The sequence below is a fragment of the Lampetra planeri genome, unplaced genomic scaffold (assembly GCF_965212315.1).
Source record: "Lampetra planeri unplaced genomic scaffold, kcLamPlan1.2.h2 scaffold_1732, whole genome shotgun sequence".
Taxonomy (NCBI): Eukaryota; Metazoa; Chordata; class Hyperoartia; order Petromyzontiformes; family Petromyzontidae; genus Lampetra; species Lampetra planeri.
Genome location: NW_027614468.1, coordinates 1 through 16,592, shown reverse-complemented (window position 1 = coordinate 16,592; position 16,592 = coordinate 1). Strand labels below are relative to the sequence as shown.

Sequence of the window (16,592 nt, the reverse complement as noted above, 5' to 3'; positions counted from 1 at the left end):
TGTGACATCATGCTGGAGGTCTGTTTCTGAACATGTCCTGCAAAAACTGTACATTGCCTTCCTTCCTCCTCCTTGACATCAGTCAGTTCTATCTCTCCTTTGCAGATGACACACTGAACTACGAATCAGTAAATTAAAAGAAGAGTGTTGATATTTCCGCTCATTAGCAGACGAATGACCGACTCGCCAGTCCCAGCACAGAACGGACGCAAAAAACATCTTAGCCTGACACCCAACTATGTGTGGTGGTCTTCACCCTCTGGGGAAATCCTTGTGATCCAGCTGTGGGGTCAAAGTTGAAGTCCAGCGCCCCCCCATCCATGAGGGTGTCATGGAGGACAGTCTCCATGTCACATTCAAACCGCTCAATGGACATGTTGTCCAGGTCACTGGGCAGCTGTTCCTGATGATGACCATGAGGGTGAAGGTCCCTGAAGCCATTGTTGCTACCATAACCTGCTGTGACATCATTAGTGCGTGCTGAATGACCGTGGGACGATTGCATGTATGTCCTCAGGCTGGTCATACGAGGAGGGGCCCCTGACAGATTAGTCAGAGTGGTCAAGGGGATCATGTTACAACTATTTAAGTCTCGTGAGGTTGAAGGACGATGGTTATGTATAGCTTGTGGACTTACATGAGGAACTGGGTGATGCAGAGGAGCATTCATCATCTTCACTCCATTGTGCCCCCTCAAGTGGCTCTGGCTGCTGTAGGTGGGCATTAGGCCTTGAGCTCTTCCAGTCTGAGAAACCAGTGACTCCCGGGCGGGAAGGAGATCTCCGCTGGCGTCGGCGTCTGAAGTGAGCAGCTCTTTCAGGAGGCCAGCAGGGCAGATATATTGGTTCTCAAAGGCCCCATAACTCGGTTTGCTCTCCGACCGCGTCGGCACAGGGGACACCGAGTTCATCCTCATCTGGCCGTACATGCACTTATGGTAGTCCTGCTGTGGGTGGGGGGTTAAGCTGGAGGAGCCGTAAGGGCCACGCTGGAGCATGGCGGCATTAGAGGAACGAGAGGAGTCTGAAGCCAGTTGGGGGTTGTTAGCAGACAGCAGGTTCAGGTTATCCAACAGGCTCTCCATGACATTCTCTGAGCCGCCCACTGACCCAGGCACTTCAGACAGGCTGGGCAGGGGGGCAGGGTTGCTGCCTGTACCTCCAGGATACATTAGATGGCCATCAGATTCCCCAAGATCCTCCTGTTCAGAAGAGAACGGAGAGCGGCGGCCGCTCAGGGTGCTGGCGTCGGAGCTGGTGCGCGTCCGAAAGGAGCTCCAGGCCTCAAAGTCCTCGTTACTGTGGGACTTTGGGCTTCCGAGCCAGTTGGAGTACTGAGAACCTGGACTGCTTGCTCCTCCCTCCGACTCCTCGTGGAGAGCAATCTGGAGGAAGTATTGTTAGGGTTAGGGTGTATTACTGACGTTCACAGTGAAATGTTCACACAGGTGTCATGAAAACAGGGCCGTACCTTTTTCTTTGTGGCTCTTCCTCTGCTCTTCGCAAACTTACTGTTGTTGTCCATGGAGACAGCCCTGCGCCGAGGCGACTTCCCGTTTTTCCCCCCTTCCGGGTTGAGCATCCACCAGGAGCTTTTTCCTGTTCCCTCGTTCTGTATGCGCACAAAGCGGCTGTGCAGGGAGAGATTGTGTCTGATGGAGTTCTGTTTGAGAGGAGAACGAAGGATTTGTCACTTTGATGCAGAAGAACTGTCCGATGCATGCGCGTTAGACCATAAAACCCTTGGTATGCCGGTGTCCAAACTATGAAGGACAATCCCCACTTGCTCTACAGGAGTTCATGAACTGCTGAAGTGGGGACAAAGTGCAAAAACCAACAGCCTGATTAGAAACGTTGTCCACAGAAACCTGAAATCTGTTTGGCTTCTTGCTTTCTAGCCACTAAACACGGCCTCCTAGCTTTTCTCTTGTACTTGTGCCCATCAACCTCCAGTTCAAGTGACACTTGTGCACTAAAATTCACTATATTTGAGACTAAAGTGAGAGTTTTTCTGTTCAACAGGAGGTGGCTGAGTGCATCAAAACTCAGCTTAGCAAACTGTCCAACAGCAACATGTGTTGGCGGTGATGTTTTTTTCCCTCAACATTCCACATATGAACTTTTTCTTACATGTTCAAAATACATTGAAATTGAATTAACAAAGGTGGAAAACACAAGTAATTAGAGTAAATACAAAACAGTTGAGGTTCTTTTCTCTAAAATCTCAGAAGAACCATCGATTGACATTTCTCCCAACACAAATTGGTGAATTGGTGTCAAATTCACAGCAGAGCAGAGTTGTAGGTTAAAGCCACAGAGGAGAAGCTGTAATAACACAACTATCAAACCCAAAGTGGGGCCTTTGCTCTGACTTCGGTTTCCCTCCTCACAGTGGCAATAATCATATGTTTCCTGTGATGTCAACCTACTTTTATCTGCACATCTCCGTCCCACCCTTCCACTGGTGCCAAAACTGCTCCACCAAACTGGAACATCAACACGGGCAAAAACACAAAGCGGGGAGTTGTTGAGAATATAATAGATGTTTCATATTCCCATGAGTGACCATGATTTAAGTGCATAATCAGGATCCAAACCTCTCTGCCTTGTCTCACAAGTCCCGATTTGACATCTGCAGGACTACAAGAAACAGAATACATCCATTTGAGCTTGTGTTTTTGTATGTGGTCACATTTGACTTCATACCCACGTATATTTATACTGCATATGTATATATCTACACACACACACACATCTAAAGCCTCATCCAACCAGTTGAATTTTACTTGATGCATGCTAAAAAGAAGTGAACCTTCGCTCTGTTTCGATTTCTCTGGACAAAAATCTCGTTAATACGATGTCTCTCGTTTTTTGCGCCGGATTGTGGCTCCAATGAACAAAGCGAAGCACAAGAAACAACACGGTGCAATCAGAGCAGGGAATTTCCCATGACTACCGATGTGAACGTGAGCCAGATGTCCCCAACCACAGTCGGCAAAAGACACAAAGACAATAGATGGACTGTGTCCTGGTTCATACTGTCAAAGCAGAAGGTCGTGGAGCGTATTAGAAACCATGTACATTAGCAGCTACTTTGAAGAATATGCACAACTTTGTTTTGACATCGGGATATACATGTTTATTTCACGCAGCTGCACAGACGTGACTTAATCCACAAAGCCACTTGAGATAATTAGATCAAACTATTTTATTTTAGATGATTGCTCCCACACAAAAGCACTGAACCACAACCACCTCAAAATGCACATCCGCAGTCGGAGCTTTATCGTAACAGACGCAGGGAGCGGCTATTTAGAAATGTCTTTTTAACCATAAAAGAAAGCGAGAAGGGGAGGTTATAGAGTTCAAATGTGGAACAGGGAGGGTGACAGAGTAAGATGTTGTTGCTGTGCGAGACGGAGGTCAGTGAGTTCACTGTGAGCTGAACATGAGCTCCTCAGCAGGCGCTGACAGAGACTTGCAAACAGGTTGGATGGAGCATGAACGCAGAGACCAGGGAAGCATCAGATGTGTGGGATATCGCCGGACTGTCGTCTGCTTTCTGACACACTAAAACGGACCCCCACCCCCGCCCTCAAGCCACCCTTTTCAGGGGCTTTTAAACAAGGCTTCCTGTGAAGGATATCCTGCCAATACAGAGACTGAGGTGGCGTTATGAAAATGCAAAGCTCAGTCTGCTTTGTGTTCCAATCACATCTTTATTTCTTATTTCTACATCTCAATCTGTTGCACCTTCAAACAAAGTACAAGTACACCACACTGCCCATCAGAGACACTAGAAACAAACACAAACTGAATAGTCAAAAAGCCGACACTTCAACCCATGCTCGATCTTTTAAATAAAAGCCGAGCTTTCGGTCATCTGATCATCAGTTAATCCTTAAATGAGGCAAAACCTTTCCTCTTTTCCGAGTTACTGCTGAACTGAATTCAAACATATGATGGTTTGGCTTCGTTTCATTTAGTTTAGTTTCGATCCCCATCAGTCACTGCCTCAGCAGTGACTATTCTTTCTGGGGTCAAAATAGTGCAGTTAAAAGCTTTTATTGTACAATGTGGTCCGACAGAAAGTAACAAACAAAAATTAGGTAATAACAATGTATACTACAGTCACACATGCATACAATTCAAACAACAGTAGGTCAAAGGAAAATAATAAATGAGGCGTGTATAATGTAGTAAACTAACAAACAATGTAAAACACTCCCTTTCCACATGACAGCTCTTTTTAGTCTTTTTAGTTCCGAAATGAACAATGCAGAGCTAGTCTTGCAGCTCTGCCTTGTGTAAGCTGTTTATTTAGAGTTTATTTAGTTCATGTTTACATGCATTTCACCAGATTGTTGGACGGTACTCAAAATGTGACAAGACAAAAGATCGTATAACTTGTTCATAGTTGTATTAGTTAAAAAACAGGCATCCTTCTTATGATTGAAATACTTCTGCTCATTTTTATTACGATCTTATTGATGTGAGTGTCCCAAGAAAGTGTGTCATCTATAGTAAGCCCCAGCACAACCGGCCTCCTTAACTTCAAAGAAACATTTAACCTGTGTTAAAGCATGATTTTGAACCAATAAAAAGACATTTGGTTTTAGGAATATTAGGTTTCATCTGACTATCAGTGATCTGTTTAGAAATCAGCATGATCTCATCTTGTAGTAAACTACTCAGGTCTGTGCTATAAATTGCACATCATTTTATAAAAATATATGGCATATCATTTACAAATACTGACTATAATAGTGGTCCTAAACAACCTCCCTGAGGAATACCCCAGTCTAATGTCTTGATGCTTGAAAGAGTTCCAGTGGACACACTGCTGTCTGTTGACTGTTGTAGCTTTTCATCCAATTAATATCTGATAGTTTGAAACCATAAGCAGACAGTTTTATAAATAGCAGTTTGTGGTCAATAATATCCAAGGTTATGCATGTTGAGAGTCATAATTCATGCCATTAATAGAGAAATAGTTTTGAATTTGTTTGAATACGATTGTTTCCATTAATTTGCCCAATACCAGTCGAACCTGTGAATGCTTTATTCCTATTTTTCTATTTTCCTATTCCTAGAGGGGTTACTTTAGCAACATCCCTTGCTTGAGGATAGATGCTTTCCTTAAAACTTAAGTTCAAAATATACCATATAGGGCTTGCAACAATTCCAGCTGACTGTTTTAAGAGTCCACTGTCTAAATTAACATGATCACAGGGCTTGTTAAGACTTCACTTTAGACAATAGATCTTCAATTTCCAATATGATAGTGACTGAAAATTCAAATTTGCATTCTTTGTCCTGCATTGTATGTTTTTTAATAGTAGTTTCAGATAGATGATCATTTCCAGGAAACATGCCATTTATAATATAATATAATATAATATAATATAATATAATATAATATAATATAATATAATATAATATAATATAATATAATATAATATAATATAATATAATATAATATAATATAATATAATAGTGTCAACCCCAAATTAAATAATTATTGAAATATTCTGCAATTTCTCTGGGCTTGGTGATGAAGCCAGCCCTTGTATCTATGATCAATGGTGTTATTTTTGGCCATTTTATCTATGCCCAGGATTTGATTTACAGTTTTTACCATCCTGTTTAAGTTCTTCGATTCTGGATTGGTAATATAGCCTTTTTTTCTGTTTCTGCTGTTCATAATATGCTTGCCAGTCCTCTGAATTACCTGAATCTACATAATTTCCTTTCTGTTGATCCCTTTCTTCCATTAAGCCTCAGGTTGGAGTCACGGGGGGCTTTGACAGTTCTGAGTGAGCTTCTTGATAGGTGCATGCTTATCACAGACGGACAAGTAGAGCTTCATAAATTCATGTGAAGCACGTTCACTATATGTAGATTCAAATACACTGTCCTACTGTATGTTGGTAACATCACAGAGATGTTTATAGAGTCACAATTCTTTGGGGACTTTTCACTTTGAAAGTGGTTTGATTTCTTTGGGTTGAAATCTCCCTTTTTTCAGGATTAACAAGCTCAGGGTTTCACTAAACCTAAACTGTTTTGTGGAATGGGCCTCAGAGTCTTATAACATCTCCATATGTGACTGAGAAAAAGCGAAATTAGTCCCCAGTGGTTTAGCTGATGACGGAGTGGTGCAGACACAAACACAGCTGGGATCACTAGTGATATGCAAAATGCCTGCACCCTCTGATTAGTATCCACAATAGATCATGGGCTGCATGAATGCGCCCTGGGAAGGGGCATTCTCTACTTAGCCTGGGATAATCCTTGTCTGAGACAGACCTCACCTCAGCCCAAAAAGAACAAAAGACGTCCCCTGCCTCACTAACTCACGCGGTGCCCCTCTCACACATCACTTCACTAAGAGCGCGACCGACCGTCGCCTGTTTGTTTCATATTGGCTTAACTTCTTTATTGAAAAGCATCGTTATGGTCTTCACATTTAAATGACCTTGTATGGAGTGATATACTGTTCATTTGAATGTGAAGCATTAAGAAACTTTCTTGACCTTTTCTGAACAATAAGGGAAATTCCTAGACCTGAAATTAACCAAAAGGCAAATGAGCAGTGACTGCAGCAATGATCACTGAATGCAACATGACTTTTAGCTGGGACAAAAACAAACCCCAGTGAATGATGGGGGTGGTACAAAACCATGTGTGGATACAGGAATTCAAGGATAATTCCATGTATGTGTTTGCAGCGCACCGCTTTAAGGTGGTTTATGCACCTGCGTCAAATCAGTGCTGTACCGACAGTGTAGGGTCTGTGTTGACGTGTTGTCCAGAAATGTAACTACACATCGCCGCAGATGTTAAAAACTGACCGACTGTTTGCATCACATGACTTTGCAAACTTTTGGGGCGTCAATTCAGTGTTTGCACAGAAAATGCAATGGAAAAAATATATTTATCTTGTTGGAATTACTTTAGTAACACGATCCGCTCACTTTCAGTCACTGTCTTGAAGTAAACAAAGAAAAACACGAATAACGGGAAAAAAACAAAAGACATAAGAATAAACGCTCACGACACATCAGTATCAGAAGAAGAACATCCACATCGGGGTGACTAGGGCCAATCGCACAAGCCGGGAAGGTTGAGAGAAATCCACCTTCACGATGAAATAGGAAACACAAAAACCCAACATGACATGACAAGCAGATTCTGCCGTTTATTGTTGCGTTCACATGTATTGAGGTTCATTTCCATCGGCACACAGATTCACAAGGTCACAGATTCACCGCGGTCCTAAGTTAGCTGCTGTAAGGTCATCTAACGTGGGGAAGGTTTCTTTGCCTCTGACAGATGCTATTTCCAGTTTGCCCTTCAGAAATTCCAGAAAGTCGGGCTGCAGGCTGCAAACACAGAGAGTTTCTGGGAGTTCCACTGCTGCTGGATTTGTTATGTGAAAAATTAAAATGACTACAATAATACGCTTCTTACACATATTCACCATCAACGGGACTGAAGCAAAGTGCCTGACAGCTGTGTACAGGCTGCCGTTCCTTGTGTGGTGAAGCATGAGACTCGCTGTAACGATCGCAGGACGAGTAAACAAACAAAGAGCTAGTAGCATGAACAACAGGTGCAGCTGCGGTGAAAGTGGCTTGACGTGCAGCTGATCCAAATGTTTTACATACAGCACGAGGCCCAAACCACAGACAGGACAGACGAGTCCCCCAGGAGACGGACTGCTGGAGGCCAGCTGTAGCTCACAGCACTAACAGATCTTCATGATGGGGGGACACACAGCCCACACCGTACCCTATGCTGTCGGGAGCGTTTACACTTCCGTGACTGTCTCTCTGCGTTCCTCTGTATGGTGGTTCCTCTGTGTTCACGTTTTTCCTGTTGACTTCAAGTGATAGTGACTACAACGATATTCTGACTTTTCTGGTCAAAAGTCACCTTTGGGATGGTTGCGTTTTCTCAGCAAACACGGACGTGTCGCTCGAAGAGCTGGAAGAGTCACATGACGCAGTCCAATCACAGTCACCTCTGTCTGAAATCGTCAGCATTGCCACCAGCCATAGTTAGAGTACATTTCAGGAGAGGTGCACGTCGTTGTCAGACACAGACCCTCCATCGCCACTGATCTGTGAATGGGTGAAGGAGGCAACGCTGCAGGGACTTTTTGTGCCATTAAGGTAGAAAAGTGCAATAAAAAGAAAAGTCAGCCATTTACAAAACCGTTCAAAAGTTTGGGGGCACTTAGAAATGTCCTCCTATTTGAAAGAAACACTTTTTTTTTTTTTTTCAATGACGATCCAAAATTTCAGCGACGCAAAAGAATGACAGGGGACAATTCAACAAAAGACAAATGTTCTCAGCATCTTGTAACTTACTAACTGATGTCCTTTCTACCAGTGCAAAACCAAAAGAAATCCAACCTGAACAAGAGAATGCAGCACTGAACAGAGGTTCAGGTCAAAAGGACGAGCCACTTCCTGACTGTCTTCCTGCACACCCCTCCCCCATTTCTCTTCTGACCCAGGAAGTGTAAGTGGAGTTGGACATAAATGTGCAACCTGAGTTTTTTTTTCCTTCTTCACAGTAGTAAAAAGGTGGAAGAAGAGGAAGAAGAGCCCTCCAGGTCAGTGCAGAGAGCATCTCAGCTTCAACTGGCTCTGAGAACAATGCAACCTACTTGATTTACACCGAGGCATCGAACTGAGTGACCTACTTCTTCAGCGTTCGAGTCGGACCATGAAACAGAGGAGAGAGCTTCATGTCACTGAGTTTTAAACATGAGTTGGAGCGAATGCCTCTGAGTAAGACATTGATTAAAACAGTTCTTTCTACGTGACTCACTTTCTTTGCACGCTTCCAGAAATGAGTTGGATCCAGCTTCTTTTTGTTTCATAGTGTCATGCGTCCCTCAGCACCCGTGGCCTCCGTGTTTTACATAATGGATTTAAGGCCGAGCTCTTTTCACAAATTGAAGGAGATGATTATCATGGGAGGCTGGAGGACAATACACGAGTCCACACACATGCCAGGGATTCCACAGACGCACACACGTGTGAGCAGCAGACTGTATGTGGCAGTTTGTGGACACACAGTCAGTCAGCTGACTGCCCCCCGCCCTCCCTCAGGCGGCAGTTGCTCCTCTGCAGAAAGTCCCTGCCCGGAGCCTCCTTTTCTCTGTGGGGTTACCTAAAACTACAAACTTATATTTTTACATTTTTAACCGCTTTGTCCCAAGACAATCACTTGACAGTTTTTCAGTTTATTATTGTCTTTTTGTTTTTTTTTACTGGCTTACATCACGTCGTTTCTGGATTGTGTATTGAGCAGCAACTGTATAGTTGCAGCGCTACTTGCTTTTCCACAGTCACACCTGACACCTGCTGCTCTTTTTGGTACCTGCTCTGGCAAGCTAACATCTACAGATTCTGATTGGTCACAGTGAGGGGCGCATCACACCTGCTATCATCAACACAACAATTTACCTTCATTTGTAAATCACATTGTTGTCCGTCAATGAAGTGTAGACACTTGTGTGTTTGGTGGCTGATGATGACGTTCAAAAAGTAAGAAGGTAGATCAGGAGTTTCAAGCGAGCTTCACTTCTCTGTCGCATCTGTCTGTCTTCTCTCGTTTTCTCTGTGACAAAAGGCACGTTCACCATCTCATGTCACATCTCGTGTCACATACAAAACGACCCACACACCTAAATGAAATGACTGTACACATCAGTGGACACTATCAGTGAATGCTACTGATGAGTGCTATCAATGCTCATGTTTGTTCTAAAGCGGATGTTCTTCTTCTGATGCAGCAGGCTGAGTGGCGCCATACGCCGCCATGAGCGTTTATACTTATGTGTTTTGTTTTTTCCTTTTATTGGTGTTTTTCTTTGTTTACTTCAAGATAGTGACTGAAGGTGAGCAGACTGTGTTATTACAAGTCACTTCTCTGACAACACCGAAGTGACGCTCCAAGAGGAGGTACTGAGTCGTAACGGAAGAGTATCTGGAACTGTGCTGTTTAGTCCTTTAATCTAACTCTCGTTTGATTGTTTGGAAAGTCTGGTTCGTTTGGGGAGGTGTGAATGCACAAAAGAAAAATAAAACTGAAGTGGACTGCAACGCACAGCAACACAACTTAAACAAATGTGAGTGGACAACAACAGCCTCACAGTCAGATGTGTAGAGGAGCTTGAGGCGTTGATAGAAATATGGTCCATCTGTTGGTAATCACACACAAAAGCAACTACAGTTTTAAAGTAAAGAGCAGAAAAATGGCGGCTCAGGGATTCACCCCCAATCCACCCACAGGGCTCTTTTATTATTTGTCATGATTTGTCTCCTTCATTCATATTTGATGCAGCACCACCACAGGCGGTTACGTTATTCAAAGGTTTTGTTCGTTGGTTGTGAAACCTGACTCCCTGTGGCTATTTTTTCAAAAGATGTTCAATTTCAATATTGCAAGACGAGCAGCTCGGAACACATGCGTGTGTGGGGGCCACTTCCTGTTTCAAAAGGTCACAGTTCACAGAGCTGAAACAATGGCAGTAAAGTACCCTGTGCGACACGCAATGATCTGACCAACTCAGCAGCGTCCCCACCCGTGAGGGAAACCACCCCCCCACCCGTCGGCAGGAATCCGTTTTAGTGTGAAAACAAAAAATGTGCATGAAGTGAAGACGGCAGGAAGCGTCATGAGCATCACCCAGGTTCTGCCCTCCACCCACCTGCAGCTTACTAGGTGGAGCCGCACGATCAACTTCTGTTCAAACACTTCTACATGTCAATACATCAGCCAGGAAGTGACATAAAACCACACCGGTGATTCCTCTCGTTCCTGATAAAGTGACTCATTATGAACGACACTCACAAACACAATCCATGTGCCCTCCCTCTGATTGGTCCTCCCTCTTTTTCCAAGGCTTGTGTTTTGCAATGTGGGGAAGTTAACGCTTGGCGCTTGTTTCCATCCACTCGACAGGAAATGCATCACAGTTCACTGTGGGGAGGGGGTGCTGTCATGTTATTTTAACAGGAAAGTGTAAAAATAACTATCAGCCGGGAGTTCCGAGGTCCGGCGGGCCAACAATGGAATGCAGCCGTTGAAGTACTGTACACATGTTGATTTCAGTGTTAAAAAAAGTTGAAATATTCACCTGCATGTCAGTATCCAGACGTACTTAAAACACTGTACATTCTTCTGTGTGTGTTCATTTTTCAATTCAGTTAATTAATAACACTGACATTTTGAGTGGAGTTTTCCTCATTTCCGGATTAACAAAACTCACTAAACGTGATTTGCCTTCTGTTTAACGCTAATGTGTTCATGCTAACAGCTTCAGCAGAAGGCAGCGGAGGAAGCGACGGGATTCAGAGCGGCGATCCCTTTCTCCGAGCTGCGGCATCCGCTGAGGAAACTCTAGAAGACAGCGACACAAAGATATGAGCGCACAGCTCAGGAATGGAGGATGTTTGACGTTATTCCGAGCATCCCCCTTCTCGCTGCCCCTTCCCCTCCGTCACACTCCCCAGCTCTGATTGAGCTGTTTGTGTCGCCTCCTGTTATTGTTGAGGATGCTGTGAACAGTTTGAGCAGGTTCATGCAAAACAGCAAAAGACTCAGAAAGAGAAGGAAAGGAAACAGATTCATCCGATTCCGAACACCAGATATGATCGAGCTTTTTGTGTGAGGGTGTTAAACAATGGGGAACTATATTTGATTGAGGTTTTGCAAAGGCATTTCCTCGCATAGCTTCGAAATTACATCTCACGGGAGCGGACGGCTGTCAGGAGAGGCTGCAGGAATACAGACCAGAGCGTGAGCAGGTCTTCACTCTTTGCCCACTGCCTTTCCAAGCCGTTGTCTGGGCAGTGTTGGTTTCCTGTGATGCTGGAAACGCTGGATGGACCGACAGACCGTGTGTTCTGTGGTTCTGCAGTCTGTTCCCATTACAAGGGAGAGGCAGATGTGAAATATGTGTGGGGACATTCAGCCCAAACTTCAGCCATCACACTCACAAATCCCTTCTCAGTACAAAGATCCAGATTTACATATCTCCTGTCCACTGTTTGCGCCGATGGGACTTGAGACAGACATAAAGATGATTTATACTTCATAAACATAGACATATCATGAGCATTAATACTTCTTCTCCTTCTCCTGTCTGTGTTGCTCTGTACCTAACACAGCGTGTCAACGTGGGTCACTGGATTTATACTCCTGCGTTGAACTGACACAACCCCTACACTGATGTCCAGTGCCATCTTGAGTGTTTCTACGTCTCTCTGCTTCTCTGTGTGTTTCTTTGTTTACTACTATCAATTCAAAGCATAAATCAGGCTTTACAGCTCCTCTCTGCCTCAGCCGACAGGATGCTGACAGAGGAAACTACTCTGAAACTTCAAGGAGACCTGGTTTTACACCTGTAAAATGTGATTTGAAAAAAAGGACGAAGTAAAAACTGATCCCATCACAGCAGGTGTTTTGACGGACACAGTTCCAACCAGGGTGTGGTTGACTGTCGGTGTCACATACTGTGAAAGGGGTCCCACGTGTAACAAGAGGCTGGGATTCACCAAAGGGAATCCACATTCAGCTCTCACGCTGTCTCGAATGCAACTCTGACGCCGTGAGAGCGCTTGGAGTCAGTTGGCTGTTTGAAAGAGGACAACAGAGATAACTAATGAGACGTAACCTCTCCATTCGCCGTGCAAAGGTGTGAAAAGGGAAATCAGGTGCCGACTGATAGCCGCGTGTGTGTGGGTGCGTGCGTGTGCTTCCTGCTTTGTGAGCAAAGCAAAGCAGCGACTGCATGCGTTGAATGTGGATTCAAAGGAAACGTTCATATTAAACACGCAGCATTCTGTAAAAGTGGGTTAAGTTAGAAGTTTGTGAAGAAGTAGGACAAACTATTGTTTGGAGCCTCAGACTCTTTACATATGGCTGTGAGGTACTTCTTTTCTATTTCTATAGGAACTAGTGTTTACAGTGACCTCGTCTCTCCACACCATCTTCACAAACATCCCAATAAGACCTTTCTTTCTCTTGTACATTTTTGAATACTCACTTTTGCGGTTAGTTATTGTACTTCATGCTGTTTAATTATCTGTGTTTGCAGCACACCGTGACAATAAAGCTGACTTTGACTAAGTGTTATTAGATGTTTACATGTTGTTGTTATTTTTTTTAATGTATTATTACAAAGAGACAAAGGGCAAAGATTTTCTGTCTGGAGCATTTTGAAAAAACATGAAATTTCTTTGCTTGTGTGTCCTTTTGTATGTAAGAGGGAAACATAGGATGTATGTAGGAGTGAAACCATTTCAGTGACTTCATCCCAGTCATGTAACTAATGGACATTTGGTTTGCTTTCTAAATGTTGAATGAATGTTGTCAAGTTTCAAAAGTTGAGATGTGTCAGTGTTTGAAGTTCCTGCAGCATCAACACTGACTACTGTCAAATCAGTTGTGAATCAAACTAGACCAGGTTGTTGAACAACTTATTAAGGTGTAAATTCGTGAATACTTTAATAATGTAACTGATTACAGGTCATTTTTTTTTTGCAATTAAACAATTAAATTACTCCCCATCACTGTCTTCAGGTGAGAAACCACCTCAGGTTGTGCAGCATCTTCAGCGCTCCAGACCACCACACACACACACACACACACACGCACGCACACACACGCACACGCACACACGCGCACACACACACACGCACACTCACCTTCCAGCCGGCGGAGCTGTTGCTGTCTCCTTTGTCCTTGAAGTAGGGAACACTCTTCACCATCCACTCGTAGATCTGTGACAGCGTCAGCCTCTTCTCAGGTGAGCTGTCTATCGCCTTGGTGATGAGGTCAGCGTAGGACATGTTCCCCCAGGCGTTCCGACGGGACGTACTCAGCTTCCTCTGGCCGGGGGCACCCAAGGGTGCAGCTCCGGGAGGAGGCACCTGTTGCTGTGGCGGCAGCGCCGGAGCCGGGAGCTGCTGCTGCTGCTGAGGAGGAGGAGGAGGAGGGGGATGCTGGTGGTGATGGTGGTGGTGAGGGTGGCGGTGATGTAAATGCACACAGTTCCCGTCTCCACATTGGAAATCCGCGCAGGGAAACAGCCTCTGTTCCGCGTCCTCCTCCTTCAACAAGCCCATGCTGCCGACGAACTCTGTGGCTCCCGACTCCGGCTGCCCGGCTGGAGCCGGCGAGGATGTGTTGGAGCCGGCGGGGTCGGTGAGCTCCGGCCGGGGCAGCGGCCAGGTGCAGGACCTGGGACGGGGGAGAGGCTCAAAGTCCGGGTCCAGCTCCACCGGCTGTCTCTGCGTCGGTACCTGAGCCATGACAGGGTCAAAGACCCCACCACGAATAAACAATAACAATAAACAGTCTGAGCAGAGTGAGACGGAGACGGTGAGGATCACTCCATCCTGACCTGCTGCGACTGGAGGCTTCACACTGACGCGCTGAACTGGGTCCGATGGTGCGTTTGGGGACCGCCCACTGGCTCCGTCTTCTGGCTACTAACATGACGTCAGAATCACCTACTTTATTTATCTGTGAGGGAGGTTTATTCGTTACAATAACTCCAGGCAAGAAGGAAAGTAGATACAGGAGTTACAAAAGATGATTTAAAAACAAAAACAAAACGGTTCCGGCAGTGTTTAAATTATAAAACAGAAATGCTAAATAGAGTACGATTAAAACACTAGATCCACAGGTTGGACAATGCATAAGTCAGTAAATACACCATGCTCGTTAGTTCCAACCATGAATACAAATGTTTCACTTAATGGACAATACTGTGATGAATTTGTATCATAAAACATCCAGTGTGTGGAGGATATGTGAAATAATATCAGGGTGGATGTGACCTGTTTTATTGTCGTTTGATAATTTACGGCGCCTGAACGCACCACGCTGACCTGGCGACATTACGAGGAAGAGGCAGGGTGGTCTGGTTCTCACTTTGTCCTAGGACAACATTTTCTATTATTTCATTTCTATTTGTACGTTATTTCGTTTTAATTCACAGAAAAAGAGTTAGTCTTTACTTTATCAAAAGTTAAAAGCCAACACAATGACTGAATGGAATCACACACACACAATTTGGTAGAAATCAGTGGCGCCACCCAGTGGAATAGTTGCAGACATACCGTAAACTCAATGCCAGCATCGGTGCCTGGAGAGCGTTTTACATTTAATCGTTATTAATCACAGATGAGATGGTCTGACGGGATAAATAAAGCACTATCTTTGGTTTTAGCTGTTTTATTTCTTATTTTTACTGATATATTTCAGTACTTTTTACTCTTTTTCATTGTGCTGTGATTTCATGTCCCTTTTAATGTACATGTGCTGCTTTTGTATTTTCTTTGAATGCATTTTCTTTTGAAAAACAGATTGAATTGCCTTTTGTTGAAATGTTCTGTTCAAATAAACTTGTGGACATGCTGCTGAACAGAAAGCAAACAGACCCAACTTTCTCTCATTTACATGTATTTTGAGCAAGCATTTTTTTTTGAGCAAGTCGGAAGCAAATGTTTGACACACGTTTGACACACAAGTACTGAAGTGTAGTTGAGAGTAGGACGAAGGTTTGACGTACAGCAGTCTGGAAGAGTCTGAATGCAACCAGTGAATGTAAAGATGCTCAGTTGAGGTAAATATCGGCCTCCTTGAGAACGTCCTGTTTCTGGTGAAAGTAGTCTCTGAACCAGGAGATGTGCTCCTTCTTCTGCTGCACGGTCAGGTATGGGTTTCTGCTCAACCCGTTCACCACCAGCTCCATGAAGTGGCGCACCGGACCCTGACGGGGAAACCCCTCCTCCAAGTGCTTCTCGAGGAAGATGTGCTCATGGAACGGAACGCTGGCTTCCTCCTCCAGCCCTAACATGGCGCAATACCACGATGTCATCAAACGTTTTCTTGTCGTCACAGTTTATACGTTCTGTACTCACCGGCTTCATTGTTGACTGGATACTGCCACATTCTCCCCTCTTTGGTCCACTGGATCATTTCCTCAAGCCCATTGCGAGGCATTTGATTGGTCACTGAGGACAGCTTTGTAGCAAATTCCATGTCCCACAGAGTCGGAGGGGCTGAAAGATAGAAGGCTAAAATGACAACAAACCGTTTCTCATTGGTCATTAAGGAAAAGTTACATTCGTTCCACTTTCACCCCACTAACTGACATTCCTCATCTCTGAACTGAAAATATTCAGAGGTTTGCTATGTTAAACGAATCTTCTCCAGACTGTAATGACTCAAACAAGTTGTATATGCAGAAAAACGTATTATTACCAACTGTTGTTGTGGCTCCATCTTCATCAGTCACGGGAGAGAAGATGTTCAGTCTTTTCCCTGAGAACAAGCTCCTCCTACCGAAGAAAGCACAAATGTCACCGTCCCTTTTGCATATTATATACAGTGTATGTATGTGTGTGTATACACACACACACGCCCGAAAAGGCTCTCTGGTCTTGGCATGTTACCTTCTGCGGACACCGTCCAACTCCGCAGTGATTCCTCGCTCATACATGTAACCGCGTCTGTCATCATCAAATTGAATCTGATTGGCCGGCCGGGCGTTCTGTCGGG

General features: G+C 44.4%; 2 protein-coding genes across 2 annotated transcripts; both read right to left on the bottom strand.

Moving 5' to 3' along the window:
* Window positions 1-220: 220 nt before the first annotated feature.
* LOC144739820 (forkhead box protein O1-B-like) lies at window positions 221-14,335 on the bottom strand. Its single transcript, XM_078622709.1, has 3 exons — window positions 13,730-14,335; window positions 1,471-1,662; window positions 221-1,384 (listed from the first exon to the last, which is right to left on the bottom strand). The coding sequence occupies exons 1-3, from the start codon at window positions 14,333-14,335 to the stop codon at window positions 221-223; spliced, it is 1,962 nt and encodes a 653-aa protein (XP_078478835.1).
* Window positions 14,336-15,645: 1,310 nt separating this feature from the next.
* On the bottom strand, window positions 15,646-16,587 carry LOC144739819 (small ribosomal subunit protein mS31-like; the record flags this gene model as incomplete). Its single annotated transcript, XM_078622707.1, has 4 exons — window positions 15,646-15,881; window positions 15,953-16,093; window positions 16,296-16,372; window positions 16,487-16,587. Coding segments are annotated over 4 exons (555 nt in total), but the record flags the coding sequence as incomplete, so codon positions are not given.
* Window positions 16,588-16,592: the final 5 nt, after the last annotated feature.

Excerpts from the sequence above, each read along its gene's own strand:
- LOC144739820 (XM_078622709.1), bottom strand. The coding sequence starts at position 14,335 with ATGGCTCAGGTACCGACGCAGAGACAGCCGGTGGAGCTGGACCCGGAC. Across the intron at positions 1,663-13,729 it reads ACAGCTCCGCCGGCTGGAAG|AACTCCATCAGACACAATCT; the intron begins GTGAGTGTGCGT and ends CCTCTCAAACAG. Across the intron at positions 1,385-1,470 it reads GAAGAGCCACAAAGAAAAAG|ATTGCTCTCCACGAGGAGTC; the intron begins GTACGGCCCTGT and ends TACTTCCTCCAG.